The 21,238-nt window shown below is 39.8% G+C and overlaps 1 protein-coding gene across 3 annotated transcripts in view; it reads left to right on the top strand.

Moving 5' to 3' along the window:
* LOC111871559 (advillin) overlaps positions 1-21,238 on the top strand; it is a 97,895-nt gene that overhangs the window by 64,699 nt on the left and 11,958 nt on the right. For all 3 annotated transcript variants that reach the window (XM_023864755.2, XM_023864756.2, XM_023864757.2), the window contains exons 9-13: positions 1,153-1,336; positions 9,341-9,426; positions 13,280-13,445; positions 14,683-14,817; positions 19,237-19,392. In XM_023864755.2, the coding sequence (XP_023720523.2) occupies positions 1,153-1,336; positions 9,341-9,426; positions 13,280-13,445; positions 14,683-14,817; positions 19,237-19,392 (727 nt within the window). The remainder of the gene's footprint in view (positions 1-1,152; positions 1,337-9,340; positions 9,427-13,279; positions 13,446-14,682; positions 14,818-19,236; positions 19,393-21,238) is intronic.

Here is a 21,238-nt window from a genome sequence, read left to right as displayed (position 1 = left end):
GGGATGATCATATTTTTAAAGTTAGAAGCAGGAAACAAAGAACTGATGTTGGCAAATATTCCTTTGTAAATAGGACCATAAAGGATTGGAACAGTTTACCTGCAGGCAAACTAGCGTAAACTCAACACTTTTAGAAAGAGGGTTAGGAAAACTGTTGCTAGTACAGAAGCCTTAGGCGCAGTTTGAATGGAAGCAAGTGAAGTAATGTGAAGTGTCCTTGTTCGAGTGCAATGTTTGGATTTGCACTGTGTGTACCTTGTTTTCTGTATTATATTTCGTTTTGTATTTTTCCCTTATGTTATAGACTCTACTTGTCTGTATCAGTGCAAGTTCTACTACCACTGGGTGAACACCCAATTGTGGCAAATAATAATAATAATAAAAATTATGTGCCACCATTCTTAGAGATGCAGACATGACCACAGATATGCTTCTAGCATAATAGGTTGTACGCACGTCCGTAGATATGTGATGCAGTAGGCAAGTGATGCAATGCCAAAATGAGCAGTGCCCTTACCAATGGGTGGACCATGGTGGTCCTCAGAATTGGAAACTGCATCACTGGAGCTCACTCCGTTAGATTTTCATACATGGAATTCTGTGAAAACATGGCATAGGAATGTGAAGTAAACAGAAGATAGGAACTACTTCATCAAATTTTTCATGCTGCAAGACATATGAATGACATTTATGCTCTACATAACATTATGCATTCCATGGTAGCATCAGAATGGGCATCCATACCGAAAGTGATCATTTTGAACATTTGTTGAACCGAATTATATAGCAATCATTTTTGCTACATCTGTTCAAATTATCATAAATTTCAAATATCCATAGCTCTGTAACTGGTGAGAAATGGACCCATGTTCATATGACATTTTGGCTGGGTATGGCATCAGGAGTAAGATTATGAAATACTGACATACCATCACTGTATACCCATACTAGAACAATGAGTGAAACGTTAAATGGATCCCCATCACTGAGGCATGGTGCGTCTTCAAACTATGGATGAAGGAGATTTAGAGGGCAGCTGTGAATATGTTGAATAAGGAGTCATAGGGCCACTTGCAGATCCCTTATTTCCAGGTTATTTCAGAAGTTATTCTAAGAAATCAAAATGATGAATAAACACTGTGTTGTTTCTAGGGCCAACACTCATCTCAAGATGAGCAGGGTACTGCTGCACTCAAGACAGTAGAACTGGATGATGAGCTGGGTGGTGCAGCAGTTCAAGTGCGGGTGGTACAGGGCAAGGAGCCAGCACACTTTCTTAATATCTTCAAAGGCAAGATGATTATTCTGCATGGTGGCAAGGCATCTTCATTCGATGGTAATTTCATCACTTACCATCAATATAACCATATAACCATCAGCGTTACTACATATGAGTATAATTGTCATGAATTCTGAATTGATGACATTCAGATGGAAGTTAAGAGAGGCCAGAGTGAGATCCCCTAAAGTGAAAATGAAACATAGAGTCCCATGACAAAATATCTGTAACTTAAAAAATTGTTAGAGAGCTAATAATTATTTGCACAGACTGACCCCACTTTATGTATAAGACAAAGGGCATATAAATGACAGTACTGATAATTTAGTGACTCATGATATCCTAAACTCTGTTTAATGTTTTCGCAGTGTTACAACATACATTATACTGCCTCTGAAATGAGCACCATTTGATTTTATCATACACAGTTCAAGTATCATGAATATAAATACTGAAGTAATATGACCACTGGTCTCCCAAAAAATTGTATTTTGTTCAAAATATTGATTTACAAGGTGGTATCTGAAAGTTCCTGGACTGTTATTGTTGTAACTGCATTGGTGAAAGAAGATGAGAGGGGAGCCAAAGTCACACTTCTGATAGCCTACTGCATCAGGTTGCCACATGACACTGCGCTGTGAACACACATTGTTTTTACATGAGTGCTTTTTCTGCTTCTTGCTTCATTTTGGCTCCCATGGATGTCAAAATCAAGCAGTGTCTGTGTCAAGTTTTGCGTGAATCTTGGTAAATCCGCTACTGAAACCCTTGAAATGCTTCGTGAAGCTTTTGGGGAACCCTCTTTAATCCAGACAGCATTTTCTGAATGGTATTCATGTTTCATGGTTGGTTGAATGTCAGTTGAAGATGACAAAGGTTCAGGGAGATCAAGCACCAGCAAAATTATGGCAAATGGTGAAAAAATATGAAACCTCACCCACGAAGACCATCACCAAACAATCCATGAACGCGCAGACACCACTGGGATCAGTTATGGATTTTGGCAGGAGATCTTAACAGAAAGTTTGAACATGCACCACTTATTCATCACAACAATGCGCCTGCTCACACGTCCCTTAAAACCACAGATGACTAACAAAAACATGGTTATCGTTCCCCAGCCTCCCTTCTCACAGGACTTAGCCCTCCTGTGATTTCGCTTTGTTTGACAAATTGAAAATGAAACTGAAGGGATGACGTTTTTAAATGATGTCTGATGTCCAAAGGAAATCACAACTGATACTAGACAGCATTAAGGAAAATGACTTCCATGGTGCTTTTGAAGCTCAGAATAAATAATGGAATCACTGTATACGTTCCCAAGGAGACTATTTTGAAGGAGATAGCAGCCAAAATTTAGTAAGTTAAGCAGCTTTTCTCTTTTGACCTAGTCCGGGAACTTTCTGACAGCATCTCGTATATTAGTGTAATGTTTATAATTACATTTGTTTTGCCATATTATGTATGAGGAACTAACACTTTATAAAGATCATATTATTAGCATCTGAAAACTGCCATAAGCCATATCATATCCACTACTGAGATAGGAAGAATGAAGAAAACAGTATGTAACTACAAACAATTAATTATCAATAAATTGAAAAGGTAAAAGGAAACTCAAATTACGCTGTAAACAACCACTACCACAAGAAGTAACTTGTAAAAGTCCAAAGGTTTTGCAGTGCAATGAACAAGAATCTATCAAGAAAGCAGTCTTCTGGGATGTGTCACCATGTAGATGTGGTGTTAACCGAAGTTTCGGAGGAACGCATTGCCTCCATCTTCAGGGTAGAAGGAAAAATAAGAAAATCTGCAAGCGAAGAGACTGTGAGAACAGGTACAAGCAGACTGGTGTTGGAAATAAACACAGCTATGTGAGAGTAGTGAAGGAAGGAGGTGGGGGGAAAGTCTACATGGGAAATCAGTGGAGTGGGAGGGGTGAAGGGGCTGGGACAGAAGCAGGGTTTTGTATATGATATTGTGTCGGGGGAGAGAAAGGCAAGGTTAAAGAGAGGGCACTAAGCCTTAAGCTGGGAGAGTTGCTATGTTAGTGGGTCATGGCCCGTGTAGCCTTGTGGATCTGGCATTATGTCCCAGAGTGTTATTTAGGGAACAGATGAGAGGCTTCCATGACTTGCTGAGACAAAGCCCACCCCCTCTCTGTTCATATTTTCAGGATGGAGTTCAATCTCGATGGCTTCCCTAATGATGTGATCCATATATTGGGTCTTGGTGGCGAGAATGGAGGTATTCTGAAGCTGAATGCGGTGTCCCAAATTGAGGCTGTGTTCAGCTACAGCTGACGTCTCCAGATGTTCGAGATGGATGTGCCACTGATGCTCCTTCAACCTCATGTCCACAGAATGGCTTGTCTGCCCAATATAGACCTTGCTGCACTCGCATGGGATACTGTATACACCTGGTGTCCTTAGTCCCAGGCTATCTTTGACTGGCTGGAGGAAACTGGATAATTTGTTTGGAGGCACACCCACTGGTTTGATGTTGTGCCGGGACAGCACTCTACTGATACGGTTGAAAATAGTCCCGACATAGGGAAGGAAGGTGACTGAGCCCAGTTTATCTTCAGGCCGGCTGATGTTGGGCCGACGGTTGAGAACTCTGTGGATCTGCCAGTTGTTGTATCCGTTCTTCCTCTCTGCAACTCTCTACCAACTCTGCATGCAGGCTGTCTTGATCACAAAGAGCTCTAGCCCTGTACACCAATGTGGAAAGTGCAGCTTGCTTGTTGGAAGGGTGGTGGTGGGATGCAGCTTTAAGATAGAGGTTGGTACGGGTGGATTTGTGATACACTCTATGGCCCAGAGAACCATCAGGTCTCCTGCAAATATCTATATCCAGGAAGGGGAGGTGGCCCTCAGTTTCAGTCTCCATTGTGAACTGAATGCAATGGTAGATACTGTTTAGGTGGCTGAGGAAGTCCTTAAGCTTGTCGGGCCCGTGTGGCCAGATGACGAAGGTGTCATCTAGATAGCGAAACCAGCAGCGGGGCTTGTGTGGGGCAAAGTCAACTGCCCTCTCCTAGAAGTCCTCCATCTATATGTTAGAGACGACCAGAGAAAGTGGCGAGCCCATCACCACACCATCAGTTTGTTCATAAAACTGACCATTGAAGTTGAAGTATGAGGTGGTCAGGAGATGGCGAAGAGTCTCAAGATGTCTTCTTCGAAATGTCATCCTAGCAGAACCATCATATCCGTTATAGGCACCCTGGTGAAGAGTGACATGAGGTTGAAAGGTTGAAGGAGCATCATTGGCACGTCCGTCTCGAACATCTGGAGACGTCAGCTGTAGCTGAACACAGCCTCAATTTGGGACACCGCATTCAGCTTCAGAATACCTCCATTCTCGCCACCAAGACCCAATATATGGATCACATCATTAGGGAAGCCATCGAGATTGAACTCCATCCTGAAAATATGAACAGAGAGGGGGTGGGCTTTGTCTCAGCAAGTCATGGAAGCCTCTCATCTGTTCCCTAAATAACACTCTGGGACATAATGCCAGATCCACAAGGCTACACGGGCCATGACCCACTAACATAGCAACCCTCCCAGCTTAAGGCTTAGTGCCCTCTCTTTAACCTTGCCTTTCTCTCCCCCGACACAATATCATATACAGGGTCTGGCAAATCGACCTCCCATATTTCAAAAGGCAGTTACAAACAAACAAAGAAAGATACAGAAAAAATACTTTTATTTGTGAACAACAAATACGATGCTATTTTACATTACTTGGTTTTAAAAATTATTTCCGGTAAATGGCGTCCTCCATTGTTCACACATTGACGAAGCCTTTCCCGGAAGTTGTCCATAGTTCTTCGTGTCATTTCAGGTGGAATGGCAGCCACTGCCTGGGTGATTGCCTCCTTAAGTGCTTGCAGGGTTGTGGGGCGATGTTTGTACACTTGCGCCTTTAAGTGTCCCCAAAGAAAAAAATCACAAGGTGATAAATCGGGTGACCTTGGGGGCCAGGCGATGTCTCCTCGCAAAGAGAGAAGACGTCCAGGAAACAACTCTCTCAGAATTGCTAAAGAACGCCGCGAAGTGTGAGCTGTGGCTCCGTCTTGTTGGAACCAGGCTTGTCCCTCTTCATGGTCCCCAACAAACTGGTTTAACTTAGGTCGGAGGAAGGTCTCGATCATGTGACAGTAGCGATTCGAAGTAACCGTTACCGTTAGCCCATTTTCCTCGAAAAAATAAGGACCCCACACACCAAATTCAGCAACGGCGCACCAAACTGTCACACGAGGGCTGTGAAGTGGTCGTTGGTGAAGTTCCTGAGGGTTTTCTGCTGACCAGTAGCGGAAATTTTGTTTATTTACAGTACCTGACAAGTGGAAGTGGGCCTCATCAGATGAAATCAAAACAGCGCCAGAGGGAATGTTCTGAAGAATGTCCTCACACGCAGCTTTGCGAGTTTCAAAATCTCTCTCACTTAATTCTTGGGTAACCATCATTTTGTATGGGTGCATGTGTAGATTTCTGTGCAGGATTCTTCTTACACTCCTATCAGACAATCCCAGGGCAGCTGCATGTTTAAGTGTTGAACGCTTTTGAGATTGCTGGATGGACGCTCTCACACGCGCAACATTTTCCGACGTTGTTACGGTCCGAGGTCGGCCAGGCGATTTCTTTTTCAGTGCAGAACCTGTTGCTCTAAAGTTTGATACCCAAACGTGAATAGTTTTTCTATCCGGAACAGGATCATGTCGGCCAAGTTCGAACCGAATGCGAAATGCTCGCTGAGTAGTAATCACCGATTCACCATTACGAATATACTCTTCCACAACAAACGCACGATGCTCACCATGCCACGCCATTGTGACTACTGCAAATGGCACTTATACCTCTATCCATCGATACCCCCTCCGCCGCCGTATCCCCACCACAACTCACACAGCGCCCTCTCCAAATACGGGAGGTCGATTTGCCGGACCCTGTACAAAACCCTGCTTCTGTCCCAGCCCCTTCTCCCCTCCCACCACTGATTTCCCATGTAGACTTTCCCCCCACCTCCTTCCTTCACTACTCTCACATAGCTGTGTTTATTTCCAACACCAGTCTGCTTGTACCTGTTCTCACAGTCTCCTCGCTTGCAGATTTTCTTATTTTTCCTTCTACCCTGAAGATGGAGGCGATGCGTTCCTCCGAAACGGCGGTTAACATCACATCTATACGGTGCCACATCCCAGAAGACTGCTTTCTTCATAGTCACTGCCGTGAAAACCTCAAATCTTACAAGAATGTATCAAATTCACAGTGCCTTGGGGGGGAGGGGACTTCTGACTTCTGTACGAGTATATCTCAGTCCAAAATGTAATAATTTGTTGGGGATCTTTACAGGCCGCATTTCCATGGTAGAGGGAATCAGAATGAAGTTCCAGACTCTACTGCTAGTAGAGCGGGTTACAAGCAGGATCTCCCTGCCATATTCTGAATTATAGGCTTTCATGATAACTGATTTTGCATTTTGCTGGAAACATGCTTAGATGTCATAAAAGAGGTTATAAGTTCTCAGTCTATTATCACAATTTCCTTAAGTCTTGTAGCAAATAATTAAATGTTTAACTAAATACCTATGAAATTCATATAGTTTTGAAGTTCTCATGGCAGTGAATCTTATGACTAATACTGCACCTTTCTAAGGCGTGATTTCATGTGGTTTGATAGACAGGCATTAATGTTCTGGAAGAACATGTCTACCAGACTACACAGCGTCATATCCCAGAAGACTGCAATTTTACCTGTGTAATTCCTTGGTACAGATGTTCTCAATACAGTTGATAGGTGGTAAAAAGTAAAGGTAAAGCTTTTCCTGTACTAAAGACCGCACCATAACTCAAGCCGTTAGTTGCTGGCTTCCCACTATGGGGGCCCGGGTTCGATCCCGGGTCTGGTCAAGTGGGATTTTGGTTGACAAAGTGGCCCTGGGGCGGGTTTTCTCTGAGTACTTCAGTTTCCCCTGCTAATCTTCACTCCACCAAATCCTCCATCATCATAATCGGCCGGGGTAGGCTACAATAGGCCAATCAGTGGCCGCCATGCCGAGTGGACCCAGTTGGACTTCGCCCCCCACTATGTGAAATTCCTGTACTAAACCACCACACATTGGAGACATGGAAATCGAGATCCACACATTCTAAACGTCCACATTAGATAAAGATGAATTGAATATTTCATGCTTCATCCCCTCCCCACAGTGTCACATCCCAGAACACCATAATTTTAATACTCACCACCATGAAAAATGCAAATCTTGTGTGTAAGAAAATGAAGATTTGCCATTACATAATTTACTACATTCCAGTCAGTTTATCTTCCTTAAGTATTTATATTCTCCTCAGCACTTCATCTTCGAACTTCCTCAGTCTCTTTCTCTGAAAGTGAGAGCCCATGTTTCACAACTATATGAAACAATGAGTATACTACACACCCAAATTTTAGTTATATTTAATGAGGACAGGGAATTTTGAAGTGAATGATAGCATGCATTTCTGAATTTATTAATTTCGTTATTTTATGTCATTTCTTGGTATAAATAGAATTTAGGAAACAAAGATACTCAAGGAATACCCATATACAAGGTGTGTCCCAAAAGTCATGAAATATATATATATATATTTTAAATTTATTGATGATATTGGTACAAAGTGTTAATATTCTTCAAAGTACTGTCCACGAGCATCTACACATTTTTTTCACCGACTCTCCCATGCCCGGTACCCCCCCTCAAAGGCCTCGAGGGGAACCTCATTTAAAGCTGTTTTCACGGCCGCTTGGATAGCCTGAATGCTTTCAAAACGGCGTCCTTTGAGTGCAGTCTGATCCTCGGGAACAAAAAGAAGTCGGCCGGAGCTAGGTCGGGGCTGTAGGGTGGCTGCGCCAGCGTTGCCACGTGGTGCTTCGCCAGGAACCCACGAACGAGCAGAGACGTGTGGCTGGGTGAATTGTCATGATGCAGCCGCCAGTTAGCGGCGATGTCTTTTCGCACGCGGATGACCCTTTTCCTTAATCTTTCTAGAACATCCACGTAGTAGGGAGCGTTGACGGTCTGTCCTTGGGGTAAAAACTCTTTGTGGACCACACTCTTGGCGTCGAAAAGACGATGAGCATTGTTTTCACTTTGGATTTGCTCATCTTCGCCTTCTTCGGTTTCGGGGAAGCCGAGGCATGCCATTCAGCACTCTGGTGCTTCGTTTCTGGGTCGTACTCAAATGTCCACGTTTCATCACCGGTAATAACACAGTCTAAATAATGAGGTTCAATTTCCACACGTTCCTTCAATTCACTCGTGATCAACACTCGATTGGCCTTTTGCTCGTCCGTCAACAATTTGGGGACCAGCTTGGCGCACACCTTTCACATGTTCAATTTGTCCATAACGATGCGATGCGCAACGGTTTTTGGAATGTTTAGAGTGTTGGCTAACAACCGGACAGTCATTTGACGGTCAGTATTCAACAAATCACGCACACGAGTCACATTTTCATCGGTTTGGCTTGTTGATGGCCGTCCAGAGCAGGGATCATCTTCCACTCCTTCCTGGCCCTCCTTAAACTTCTTCACCCACCTTGTAACTTGCGCATATGATAGAGCAGACTCCTCGTAGGCTTGCTTAAGCCGTTCGTGAGTTTCGGCAGCTTTTTTTGTTGAGCTTTGTGCAGAACTTGACCGCCCAACGTTGTTTGAAAGTATCTGCCATCACGCGCCGTGACGTGGTCACAAAACACAGGTGAACTAAATCAGCGATACTGACACCTCCAATGTTCGAGCAGACTGACCTTGGGCGCGCTGTGAAGCTAAAGGCCTCCCCCCCCTTAACCCAACCGGTTCCAGCGCGCTCTGACCAGTAGGAGCGATGGAAAGAAATATATTTCATGACTTTTGGGACACACCTTGTACACTCTCCTGTCAGTTCAATTGAAAATTGTTATTAAAATCTAAGATGTACTAACCTGTTTTGAGTTGAGGTGTGGGATTTACTAAAGTCTATCTAATAAAATAACATTATATGCATGATGCAGACACATTTCAATTCCAGGTGAAGGAGCTAAAGACACTGGAATTCCTGATGATTTCTTGCTGCAGGTGCGAGGCAATGATAGTCATAACACCAGAGCAACTCAGGTGAGCAACATAGCAATATCTTCTTTGTTATCATGAGAACTCTTTTTTAAAGTAAAAGGGTTTCAGCAGAAAACCAGTTGTGGTTAGTGCCTGAATGGGTGATCAAAAAAGAATGTCAAGACACCAATACTGTCAACATTACAGTGTAATTTGGGTCTAGTGGCCATTCGAGATCTGTACGTATGTTATTTTTTTCATGCCATTCTGACACATCACAATTCATGAGAGTCTGCTCTATTTCTGACCAATCATAATTAATGATGGTCGTCAAGAGACAATTTCCTAGTTTCAATGTACAATAATACTTGAAATATGAAAAAAAAAGAAATTTTTTTTTCTTTATTATTAGAGAAACTCTTATGGCTTTCTGACATCCTTAATAAGTCTATGTGTGAGCACCTCCTTCAGCCCTGCAGACATTCAGACAGTATTCCATTTCACTCTGGTTATGATAAAACACGTCCAGTGTGGTTGTCATACAAGTTTCCTCCCCAGGTGATATAAATCGTGAATTATCTCTGCATAGACAATGTTTTTCACGTGTCCCCGTATGAAAAAATGCAGTAGCTAAAGATATTGACTTCTAGGAGGCCAGTTTTCCAATCCATTGATTAGGGAACCTAGCATCCAGGGCATAACAAAACATATGGCTGAAATGGGATGGGGCATTATCATGTTGTAAAACAACTGCAGTTTCTCTTTCACTTTCAGTGCCTGTAATTTTTTAAAAAGCCAATAACTTTAACATGTTGATACGAGTATAGATATTTCCCTTCATGGCGTTTTCCACAGCAAAGAACTTTTCATGATAATGTTAGTGTGATGGCCCAGAATGAAACAAATCAAATACATATACAACATTACATGAGTCACATAATCAAAATCACTTACATTAATCGATTAACATAAATAATAATATAAAGTAAAAAATTTAATAAGATTTTAATTAGCAAACATAATTTTAAAACAACATACTACTCGTATAAAACTTGAATTAACACAATTTTGTTTAAATTAACTGAATTAACCGAATTAAATACATTACAGATTTACACACTTATGATCAATTATGTTGATAATATTCATTCATGGAATAAAAAGAATGGTGATATAAAAACCTCTTCAATGCAGTTTTAAAACTTTTCACATCAGTAGCCAACATTTTTATTGTTTGAGGAAGATGATAAAAACTTTAATACCTGCTATGTATGCACTTTTATTGTATTTTGTTACGTTAACTACAGATAAATATAAATTATTGAGGGTTCTAGTTTTGTATTTGTGAATCTCATTGTTAAAATTAAATAAATGTTTATTATTAATTGTATACAAAAGTAATGAATATATGTACTGAGTAGAACGCCATTATTTCCAAATTCTTAAAAATGTCCCTACAAGACTCTCTTGGTCTAGAATTCGATATAGTCCTAATAATTTTTTTTTTAAATATAAGACCTCTGTTAACACAAGAAGAGCCACCCAAAAAATATTATACCATAACTTATGATAGAATGTATATGGGCAAAATAAATTAGCTTTAACGTATCAAAAGGTACAATATATTTTATATTTCTCAATGCATAATATGCAATGGAAATTTTATTAATAACATAATCAATATGCTGTTTCCATGAAAGAGTATCATCAATAATTAATCCCAGAAATTATGTCTCAGTCACACTTGTTAAATTTGTCTGATCATAGTTAATTTGAGTAGTGATATTATAATAATTCATAGGTCGAAACTAGACATATTGATGTTATATTTTAGCGTCCTGTTGCACTGATTTAAGTCCATGATTTATTTAAACCGTCTTGCAGTGCATACACTCATCTATCTCCTTCTCTAACTCGCACTACATGTTTCAGCATAATAATGCCATCTTCAGGTGCTTACTCATCCACGTCAAACTAGTTCATTGCACGCCTTGTCCTCACATTAAAATAACTAAAATATATATCTATCATATATATTGACAAATGTCGAACGTTAAAAATATTAAAATTTTAATATTTTTAACGTTCGACATTTGTCAATATATATGATAGATATATATTTTAGTTATTTTAATGTGAGGACAAGGCATGCAATGAACTAGTTTGACGTGGATGAGTAAGCACCTGAAGATGGCATTATTATGCTGAAACATGTAGTGCGAGTTAGAGAAGGAGATAGATGAGTGTATGCACTGCAAGACGGTTTAAATAAATCATGGACATAGACATATTGAGTCTTATTAAAATTCAAGGTAAGCAAATTAGTGTTAAACCATGTATTTACATCTTCGAAAGTTTGGCCTTTAATATGAAAGTAAAAAAGTAAAGTAAAGTAAACTTATCTCTGTAGCAGGTCGTGAAAGCCTATAGGGTTGTGAGATGTTGAGAATCCCACATTATCTAGACAGTTGGCTCAGAGATGGCGGTAAGGTTGTCAGCCTTATGCACCGACCGCGCTTTACTCCCCAGGAAAATTATTTTATTAATTCCTGGTACTCATTTCTGTTAGAGGCTGGGTTGACCCCAGGGTCATAGTGCGACTGGAAGGATTAAGCCAATTGAAAAAATCCAGTGACCTCATCGGGACTTGACCCAGCGGCCTTCCGGCTTGTAGTATAGTGCCTCAACCAACTATGCTACCGCGTGCCCCCTTTAATATGAAATGTAGCTTTATTTGTGAAAAATAGTGGTTTTAGAAAATCTTAATCAATTTCATTCAGTATGAAATTGCATATTCAGCTCAACTATGAGGGCCAGTGCCTTAGATTTCATGTCTCAGTCAAATTTTGTAAGCATTTAATCTTAGCTGCTTATGCAACATTTTTTGGGATTCTGTTTTGAATATACAGAGTTGCAAATTATGACAACTCATAGAAATTTTTTGGCTTTGTGCACATGATGCCATTATGCATTCAGCACATTCTTCTGAAGTCTACTGTATTCTTGGTGATATTTTTCTTTAACACATTTCTTATGACAAACCAGTAATGAACTGATTTTGCACTTTGAGGTTCGCTTTCATATACTAATGTCAAAAATTATAATGGATAGTCAAATAGACTTAGCTTAGCAAACCTATGAGTCAGTGGAATTTATCATGAACAGATGCTATTACTCTGACTGCATTAAGCACACGAGTTTACTGTTACTGAGATAGTCAGGTATGCCTGTTCATGCACAAGTACCGAAAGCTTGGTGACTTGAACATTTCACAAAAATTAAATTTGACATTAAACGTTAAACTTGGGAGTTCTGTTTCGGTGAGCTTGTATTTCTAAATAACTTTCTGAAAGAATTTCCTCCCTAATGTGATACATCTGATAATTCTGACATAGTTATATATACAGAAGAGAAACTGAAAACTTTATGTGAATTTTATAAATTTAAGGACGTAGGTAGTTGGGATTTATATTGTTCTCCCTCGGTCATCTTCACTCCAGTGCCCTCTGTCTTGATTGCTATACTGAAGACTAGTAAATTATTTGATTCATGGGTTGACAAACTCACCCAGCTGCCAATGTTATGTAAGAATGTTGACTCACAAAATGTCAAAACATGATTTATTCTTCCTACAATCAAAATCAAACAACTTAATCAACAGAATTTCTTCCACTCTTGATGTAATCTCAGTAGCCAGTCTCAGTCCTGAGAAGGAATAATGTGTGAAGATAAGGTTCATATGAAAGCAGGAAAGGCTTTAAGATGTATCCTACCCCTTTCACCTTACCCAAACAAGGGTAATGGTCTCAAAATTTAACATTAAGGCACTTACATGGTAGACACCAGAATCCACTTGCCAATTACAATAATCACATTTCTCACTCAGACAAAAGCAATATTCCATGTTTGTTTAAAGGTTGACCTCCGAGCAGCCTCACTGAACACTAATGATGTGTTCTTGTTGAAAATTGGTGGTTCCAGCTATGTGTGGTGTGGTAAAGGCTCTACAGGTGATGAACGTGAGATGGCCAAGAAGATTGCTGCTGTTATTGCTCCAGGAGATCAAGAAGTAGTATATGAAGGTGCAAGTACTTTTATGTTTTAAGCTTCCAAGAATGATGAGTACCAGTTTCATTCAATGTGAACCAAAGAATCTTCATAACATAGAAAATTTCAGTTTCAATTTATTGAGGACCTATGTTTATATGACTTTTCTTACTGTGGATGTATTCACTTACCCAGTCAGTCAGTCACTTTCTTCCTTGTCCCTTCACTCACTTACTGTCAATTATCAGCTCACCCATTTATGTCGCCATTCTTGCCTCACTTCTCATCTGCCCGTCACTCACACATCTAATCAACCTATCAATAAACACAGTGAATAACTCTCTCTCACCAGTCTTTCCTTCCATCTTTTATTAATTCACTCATTTGAACTTCCACACCTGACCATTAACTCAATTCAGGGACATGTAAAACATTAATGTGACATGTTGAGCAATGGAGGACCCCTCCCTACACAGCAGTGACGTGGCGGGTGAGTCAGCGCTCCATCCCCCCCCCCTCCGCGCGGTGATGTAACACGCAATGCAGCTGTGACACGGGTAACAGGCAACAGCTGTACCCATTGCATAACAGGCGGGCACTGTGACTATATAAGAGCACTACACTGCCTACAGGGTTAGTTAAAAGTGTATCAGCAGCCGAAGACAGTTCTCCAGTCAGCAGTGAACAGTTAAGTGTATCAGTCGCCGAAGGCAGTTCTCAAGGCAGCAGCCTACAGTTGAGTTGGAACCTAGCCAGCGGCGAGTTACAAGTTATGGACGCATGTGTGAGAATCAGTGATAGTTCGTGATAACCGAGTAATAATTGGGAGTGTGTGATACAGTGACACTTGTATAGCTCCCGTATTGTAATTAAAACGCGTAGACTACTGACAGTATAGTGAATTGAACATTGAATAGGGGTTATAAATTGTGAAAACCCGTAACAGTGTTATAATTAATTGTAGCCGAGACTTGTAGGTCGTTAAATAAACCAATTAACAATCTCTACGGCATATTCAGTACACCCAACATGTTACATTAACATATGTCTGTATTTGGTACAGTGAGAGACTTTAAACCTGGCTATAAAATTTGTCTGAGAATATCAGAATAAAATTTGGAAGTTTTGTTTCCAAAACTAAGGGACCTAGCATTTACTATTTCAGATCTCACATGTTTACATGTTTCTTTCAGCTTCTACTTATTTAAATCTCTCCAATAAAGAAATATCAAGTCCTATTCATGTCTACAAAACAGATTTAAATTTTTTAAGGTCAAGAGAAGTCTGACTTCTGGGAAGCAATTGGAGGCCAGGAGGAATATGCAAATGACAAGCGCTTAGCAGATTCCACTGACCGCATGCCTGCCAGACTATTTCAGTGTTCCAATGCTACTGGGGTATTCAAAGGTATGTCTTGTTTTCCAAACATACTCTCACATGTATTAGTGACTAAAGAAGTGGGTTTAGATTGGTAAGCCAATTTATTGGCTATTCACTAGGTGTAACTACAAGTAATTGTAACACTTTCAAGATTACTGGAATTAAAATACATAAATAAAGTCTTCTGTATCTGCTTTACCTAGTCATTGATAGGTAACAGATCTAAACAATGGCTACTCCTCTGCAAAGGTTTTCCTATCCATTTCCTGTCAACGGATTTTGCACAGGAACTGTAACTGTCACACTCCAACACACACAAAGTCTTCAATTCACACGTCACGTCTTCACAGGTCAACTTCTGATTCTTCTTTTACTACAAACTTCCCGTGGCTATCTCCTACTAAGAACTGACTCATAGTCCAAGTCCAAGTCACATTGCGACTGACGGTCAGTCAGTCAGTAAGTCTTGGTGTCGAGCCCCATCTGGGGCTCATGACCAGATATTTATTACCTTTAACAGTTACGGTCTTGTTTTTGTGGGGCGCCCTCTCTTACGAGATGACGGGTCTGCCTTTTGTATGTGCTGCTGGCCCTTGCCAGTGTAGTCTTTCTAGGGTCTGAGTCCCTTGGCACTCGAGACCATATTTTACTGTCTCAGATTTGAGACTTCCCTTTTCGTCGCCTCTTACGACTCGCAGAGTCACGGTGGAAGTATTCAACCCCGCCTCCACATGGGGTTCTGTCCATTGACTCATAGTGCAGACTGTCTTCAAGATAACTCATCTGCATGGACCCCACAGAAAACACTGTCTTCTTTTGTTAATGATGTGTGTTTACAGCTTTGTTGCCTGGTAATAGGCATCCAATTGTTCAAGGTGTTAGCTTGGCGCGGACCTCAGGGAAAACAAAGCTCTCCTATGTTCACCAGCTGTCATATACTGTAGAAGCGGAAACATATGCTGTAGAAACAGCAGTTCTTCTATAGTTGCCTGTATTCATTGCTGTGAGAATGTTTACAGACGTTCCTCTATTGTTGCATAACCTAGCAACGGACTGTTTACCAAGAATCTGTCTTCGCAGGAACTTGTTTACCAACCCCTTACATGGCAATGCGTTGACATGTCACAATACCAAGACTGCTGTCACAAATACTGCAAAATACTATCAGCTTTCTTTCTATGATTCATATGCATGATATGAGTGAAGATCAATGTTCATCATTTAGTTACATGAATGAATTTTACTCCATCTCTTCTGACCACATAACTACAATAATTTATATTAGCAGCACCAATAAATATAGTAACAAAATTCTAAAAGCTCCACAGGTATCCCTCATTATCCACGTTTTCTCTATCATGAAATTTTATTCTTAAATAATTGAGGCCATGATGAATGAAGTGACGCTTTACTTCATATAAGTATTTTGTGCAATCCTTAATTTGAAGTTTATCATTATGATAAAATACGGGAATAGTGCAAGTGGCAGAGGAAATCTATTAGCTTGTGGAGAATTATAGTATACGTGATTAATGAGCATGAACATAACAAGTACATGTTTTAGATAGTCAATGCTGCAAGAATTATCCAATTGAACCTAAGGACTATTAGACAAAAAGCTGATAATATTCAAGTGATGTCCTAAAAGAACAAAGAGTATGTCTCCTGGTAAGATCAAATAAATTATGGCACCAGTTATGGAGAAACTGGATTGTCATAATGTTTTACAGGACACCATGGATTCCACAACCTTAAGATAAAAGACAAGGCTGCAGAAAATAAGTCAGTTGCTGCTGAGAAATTCCCAAGTCTCCTCCAAGTGACAATTGGAGAACATAAATATTTGCCACAGGAAGTATTCAATCTAGATGAAATTCGATTGTTCTGGAAGCAGATGCTGAGTAGAGTGTTCATCTCAGTGCAGGAGAACACAACCTCATGCTTCGCAGTTTCAAAGTATTGGTGCTGTTATGTGGAAACTTATCCAGAGATTATAAAATCAAATCCCTAACAGTGTATCATTCAGAAAACTCTTGAGCTCTCAAGGCTTATTCCAAAGAGGATTTACCTGCTGTATGGAGGTGTAAGAAGTAAACTGTTTGATTTGTCTCATTCTGGTCCATCACACTAACAATCACAAAATAGATAACTTACAGTCCAGTGTGACACACAGGTTCACCACATTTCGGTCTTCACTCGCCTTACATGTTTCGATTCAATAGAATCATCTTCAGAGGCGTACCAGTACGAGCAGGAAACACTGTCACATAAGATTTGACGTTATGCACTAAGGTTATAAATAGTGCTCACTGTATCACAATTTGCCCTTTGCATTCACGTTGACGTGTAGATTTATGTAAGATGTTTTGTTTAGGCGTCTTTTCTGGGTAGTCGATTGGAATTTCCCACTGCACGCAATGTGATGTTTACTTTTCTTAAAATAGCTTCCTTATGTATTTAAAATTGTGTTAAAATTCTTTTGTGTTCAAAAAGTTAGTTATTGTTAAAATCGTGGACCAACATTGGGTCATGTTGCTGTTTCTCCGGACGGTAGGAGATGTCGATATTTCTCTGCGTTGTGTGTTCTTATTGTTAGTTGTGTAGTATACGTGCATGCTGTGTTGTATTTACATCATGTCAACGTGAATGCAAAGGGCAAATTGTGATACAGTGAGCACTATTTATAACCTTAGTGCATAACGTCAAATCTTATGTGACGGTGTTTCCTGCTCGTACTGGTACGCCTCTGAAGATGATTCTATTGAATTGAAACATGTAAGGCGAGTGAAGACCGAAGTGTGGTGTACTTGTGTGTTGCACTGGACTCTAAGTTACCTATTTTGTAAGTAAACTTGTATTACAGCAAACTTGATCGAAGCCTATTTTGCCAGTCAGCTGCATTGTGAACTGAAGGCTCACTGTGAGAGAGATGAGGTGCACTTTACAGTTCTGCTTGTCCTGGGTATTGCCAGTGGGCACCCCTCACAACTTCTTGATATTAGTGAGAATATCAAAGTAATGCTCCTTCCTTCCAAAAGCACCTCTCTTTATCTATCCTAAGGATCAGGTTTTCATCTCTACATTCTTTAGAGGACATTCACCCAGCTGGTAAAGGATGTCAATTGTAAAGATGGGGTGTCTGCAAAGGATTTTTGGGAAATTTTGATATTATAAAGGCAGTTCATATCACTGAAGAGGCATGAGCTGAAGTGTCATAGTCTTGAATGAATGGAGTTTCCAGAAAGATCTGGCCAGATTTGGCTTTGAGACTGAACAGGAGAATAAAAATGCAAGGCATGCCATTGCAAACAAGAGTAGACCTGTTGGCTTTGTGGGGGTGGATGAAATCAATATGGAGGACTTGCTTCAGTTCAGCACAGAGGAACTCAGTATGAATATATTATAGACCAGGAGAAGACAATAAGTGATGAAAATGGACAATCCTCTGAAGTAGAGCCTAATAAAGCAGCTAGGTGAATTGTTTAATCACACCAACACTGCCATTTGAATCACAGATGACAGTGATGACAACAGAAACAAGTTTGTCAGAGTTGCCAGAAGGTTTAAGAATTGTAAATTGAGGTAAATTGAGGTTTGACGGCGGTGATTATGAAGAAAGCAGGTTAAACGTCGGTTAATCCCACATGTATATGGCGCCACATCCCAGAAGACTGCTTTCTTCGGTTTAAGAAATGTTTGGCTTGTTGCAAAGATTTCTACAGGTAAGGAAGAAAGCTACACATTAACCTTTAGCATCTTAAATGCACATATTGGTACAGTGATAGGTAGTTTCTTTGTGGCTGAAGTGCACATATTCGTGCACTCAGGCATTTAAACATCACTAGTGGAATCATGTGAACATGCTGCTAGTAGAAGCATATGCACAATCCTAAATATTTATTTATCATACAAATTGTATTAGATATAGCATTTTCAAATAAAATGCAAGCACCCTAATAGGAACAGACATTTAATTGCAGAGCAGCAACAGGCATTTAAACACACACCAACAGTCGGCATGTAAATAACCTCCTGCCAGCTTGAGCCACCACCATTTCAAAAGTCCAGCATTTAAAGGTTAACTTCCTTCCCATCACTTTTTCAAGCGAGTTGAGAGTTTCCGATCCACTTACTTGGAACCTGCCCAGCCTGATTTTTTACTTGTGTCTTCATCCCTGCCAGGATCCTCTAGGCCAGCTGATTAAATTTTTGCAAATTCTAAAATAAATGATATTTACATTAATGAAAAATGTCAATGGAAGTAATTATTGATAAATTTATATTTTGCAATTTTCTAATGAATAACCTCTTATACTATGTTAAAATTAACTCACTTTTTATGATTTCATTTCATGAAATGATTTTCAGGAATATGTTAATTGTGAATGACAAGCGATACCATTATACACATTACATTTGTACTGAACTACTGTCATTTTTTTAAAGCGGAGGAGATCATGAACTTCACACAAAATGACCTTGTGTCCGAAGATGTAATGATGCTGGATGCTCATGATTCCATTTTTATATGGATTGGAAAAGACTCAAACAAGGATGAAAGAGACAAGGCTGTTCAGATGGTCATGGAGTATCTCGCAACAGGTGATTACATCCACATATAGGAATCATGGTACAAAATNACACTTCACAAGAAACCATTTTTCTTCCTACTCTTACCCAAAAACACTGAACAGCAAAAACCAAAGATTAATTCATACATGTTGCCAACTTTGAACTTGACCACTCATCACCCCTCCCCAAGTTCAAATTCCTGGTAATCAGTAACCAGTTACCATCTTAATCATAGCAAAAACAGTTAAACTTTTCATAACTTAAACCCTTTGTCAAAATATCAGCAATCTGATGTGTCGTGGGAACCTATTGTACATCAATACTCTTGTTCATGTAACAATCTCTTACAAAATTATACTTCACATCATGTTTCAATCTTTTATGCTCCCATCGACTTAGTAACGCAATACATGATTGATTATCTTCATATATTACTGGTTCAATATCACAAATCTGAAAGTCGACTAATAAACCTTTCATCCACAACACCTCATTCAGCTTCTGTAGAAGATAGGGATACTGTATTCTGTTTTCTTGTCACCCAACCAAAACAATTTCCATAAACCTGAATTAAGAAACCAGAAATAAATTTCCTATCTTAATCATTTGCCCAATCTGCATCCACGTAACTTACCAAGGGTTTCTTGGTGTTTACATCATACAGCNCATCACCCCTCCCCAAGTTCAAATTCCTGGTAATCAGTAACCAGTTACCATCTTAATCATAGCAAAAACAGTTAAACTTTTCATAACTTAAACCCTTTGTCAAAATATCAGCAATCTGATGTGTCGTGGGAACCTATTGTACATCAATACTCTTGTTCATGTAACAATCTCTTACAAAATTATACTTCACATCATGTTTCAATCTTTTATGCTCCCATCGACTTAGTAACGCAATACATGATTGATTATCTTCATATATTACTGGTTCAATATCACAAATCTGAAAGTCGACTAATAAACCTTTCATCCACAACACCTCGGTAACAGCACTTGCTAATGCAACATATTCAGCTTCTGTAGAAGATAGGGCTACTGTATTCCGTTTTCTTGTCACCCAACCAACACAATTTCCATTTGCATTTCCACAATGCATTTTGAACATCTAATTGATGAGAATGCATATTCTGAAGAGTGATCACTGATAGAAGTGTTCTCAGAGTTGTCAATCACGCTACAGTTGAGTAAGTCTCCCCATAATCTATTCCTCTTTTTTGCGCACACCCCTTAATGACCAATCGTGCTTTATATCTTTCAATTTCACCCTTATCATTATGTTTTAAAGTAAACACCCATTTACTGTCTATGACTTTCTTCCCTATCGGTTTTGGTACTATCTCCCAAGTATTGTTCTCCTCTAATGACTCCAGTTCTTCATGCACTGCCTGCAACCAGTTTTCCTTGTCACTTCTGTCTGCTAATTCCTCATAGTCCACTGGTAAATTGTTAATATAAAATTCAATGTTATAAGCACAGGCTGCATAATCCTCAAGATATTTTGGTGGTTTCTTTATGCGTTCACTCCTCCTTAACTCTGGTACACCATCACCATTGTTTCTGCCATTATCAACATTACAATCCAATTCAGATGTATTTTCCTTCTCCACATCTGACACAATACTTTCCTTATTATCACTATCATCAGATTCAAAATTTACCACTTCACATCTCTTCCTACAATAATTTTATTTTCAACTGGACACCAAAGTCTATACCCATTTGGACAATATCCTACCATAAAACATTTCCTGGATCTACTATCAAATTTCCATGCTTGCAATTCCTTTGGTTTGTGTAGATAAGCCACACTTCCAAAAACTCTAACTTTACTCAAATCAGGCTTTGCACCATACCACATTTCTGCTGGTGTCAC

This window comes from Cryptotermes secundus, unplaced genomic scaffold (genome assembly GCF_002891405.2).
Source record: "Cryptotermes secundus unplaced genomic scaffold, Csec_1.0 scaffold1345, whole genome shotgun sequence".
Classification (NCBI taxonomy): Eukaryota; Metazoa; Arthropoda; class Insecta; order Blattodea; family Kalotermitidae; genus Cryptotermes; species Cryptotermes secundus.
This window is presented reverse-complemented; position numbering and strand designations above follow the sequence as displayed.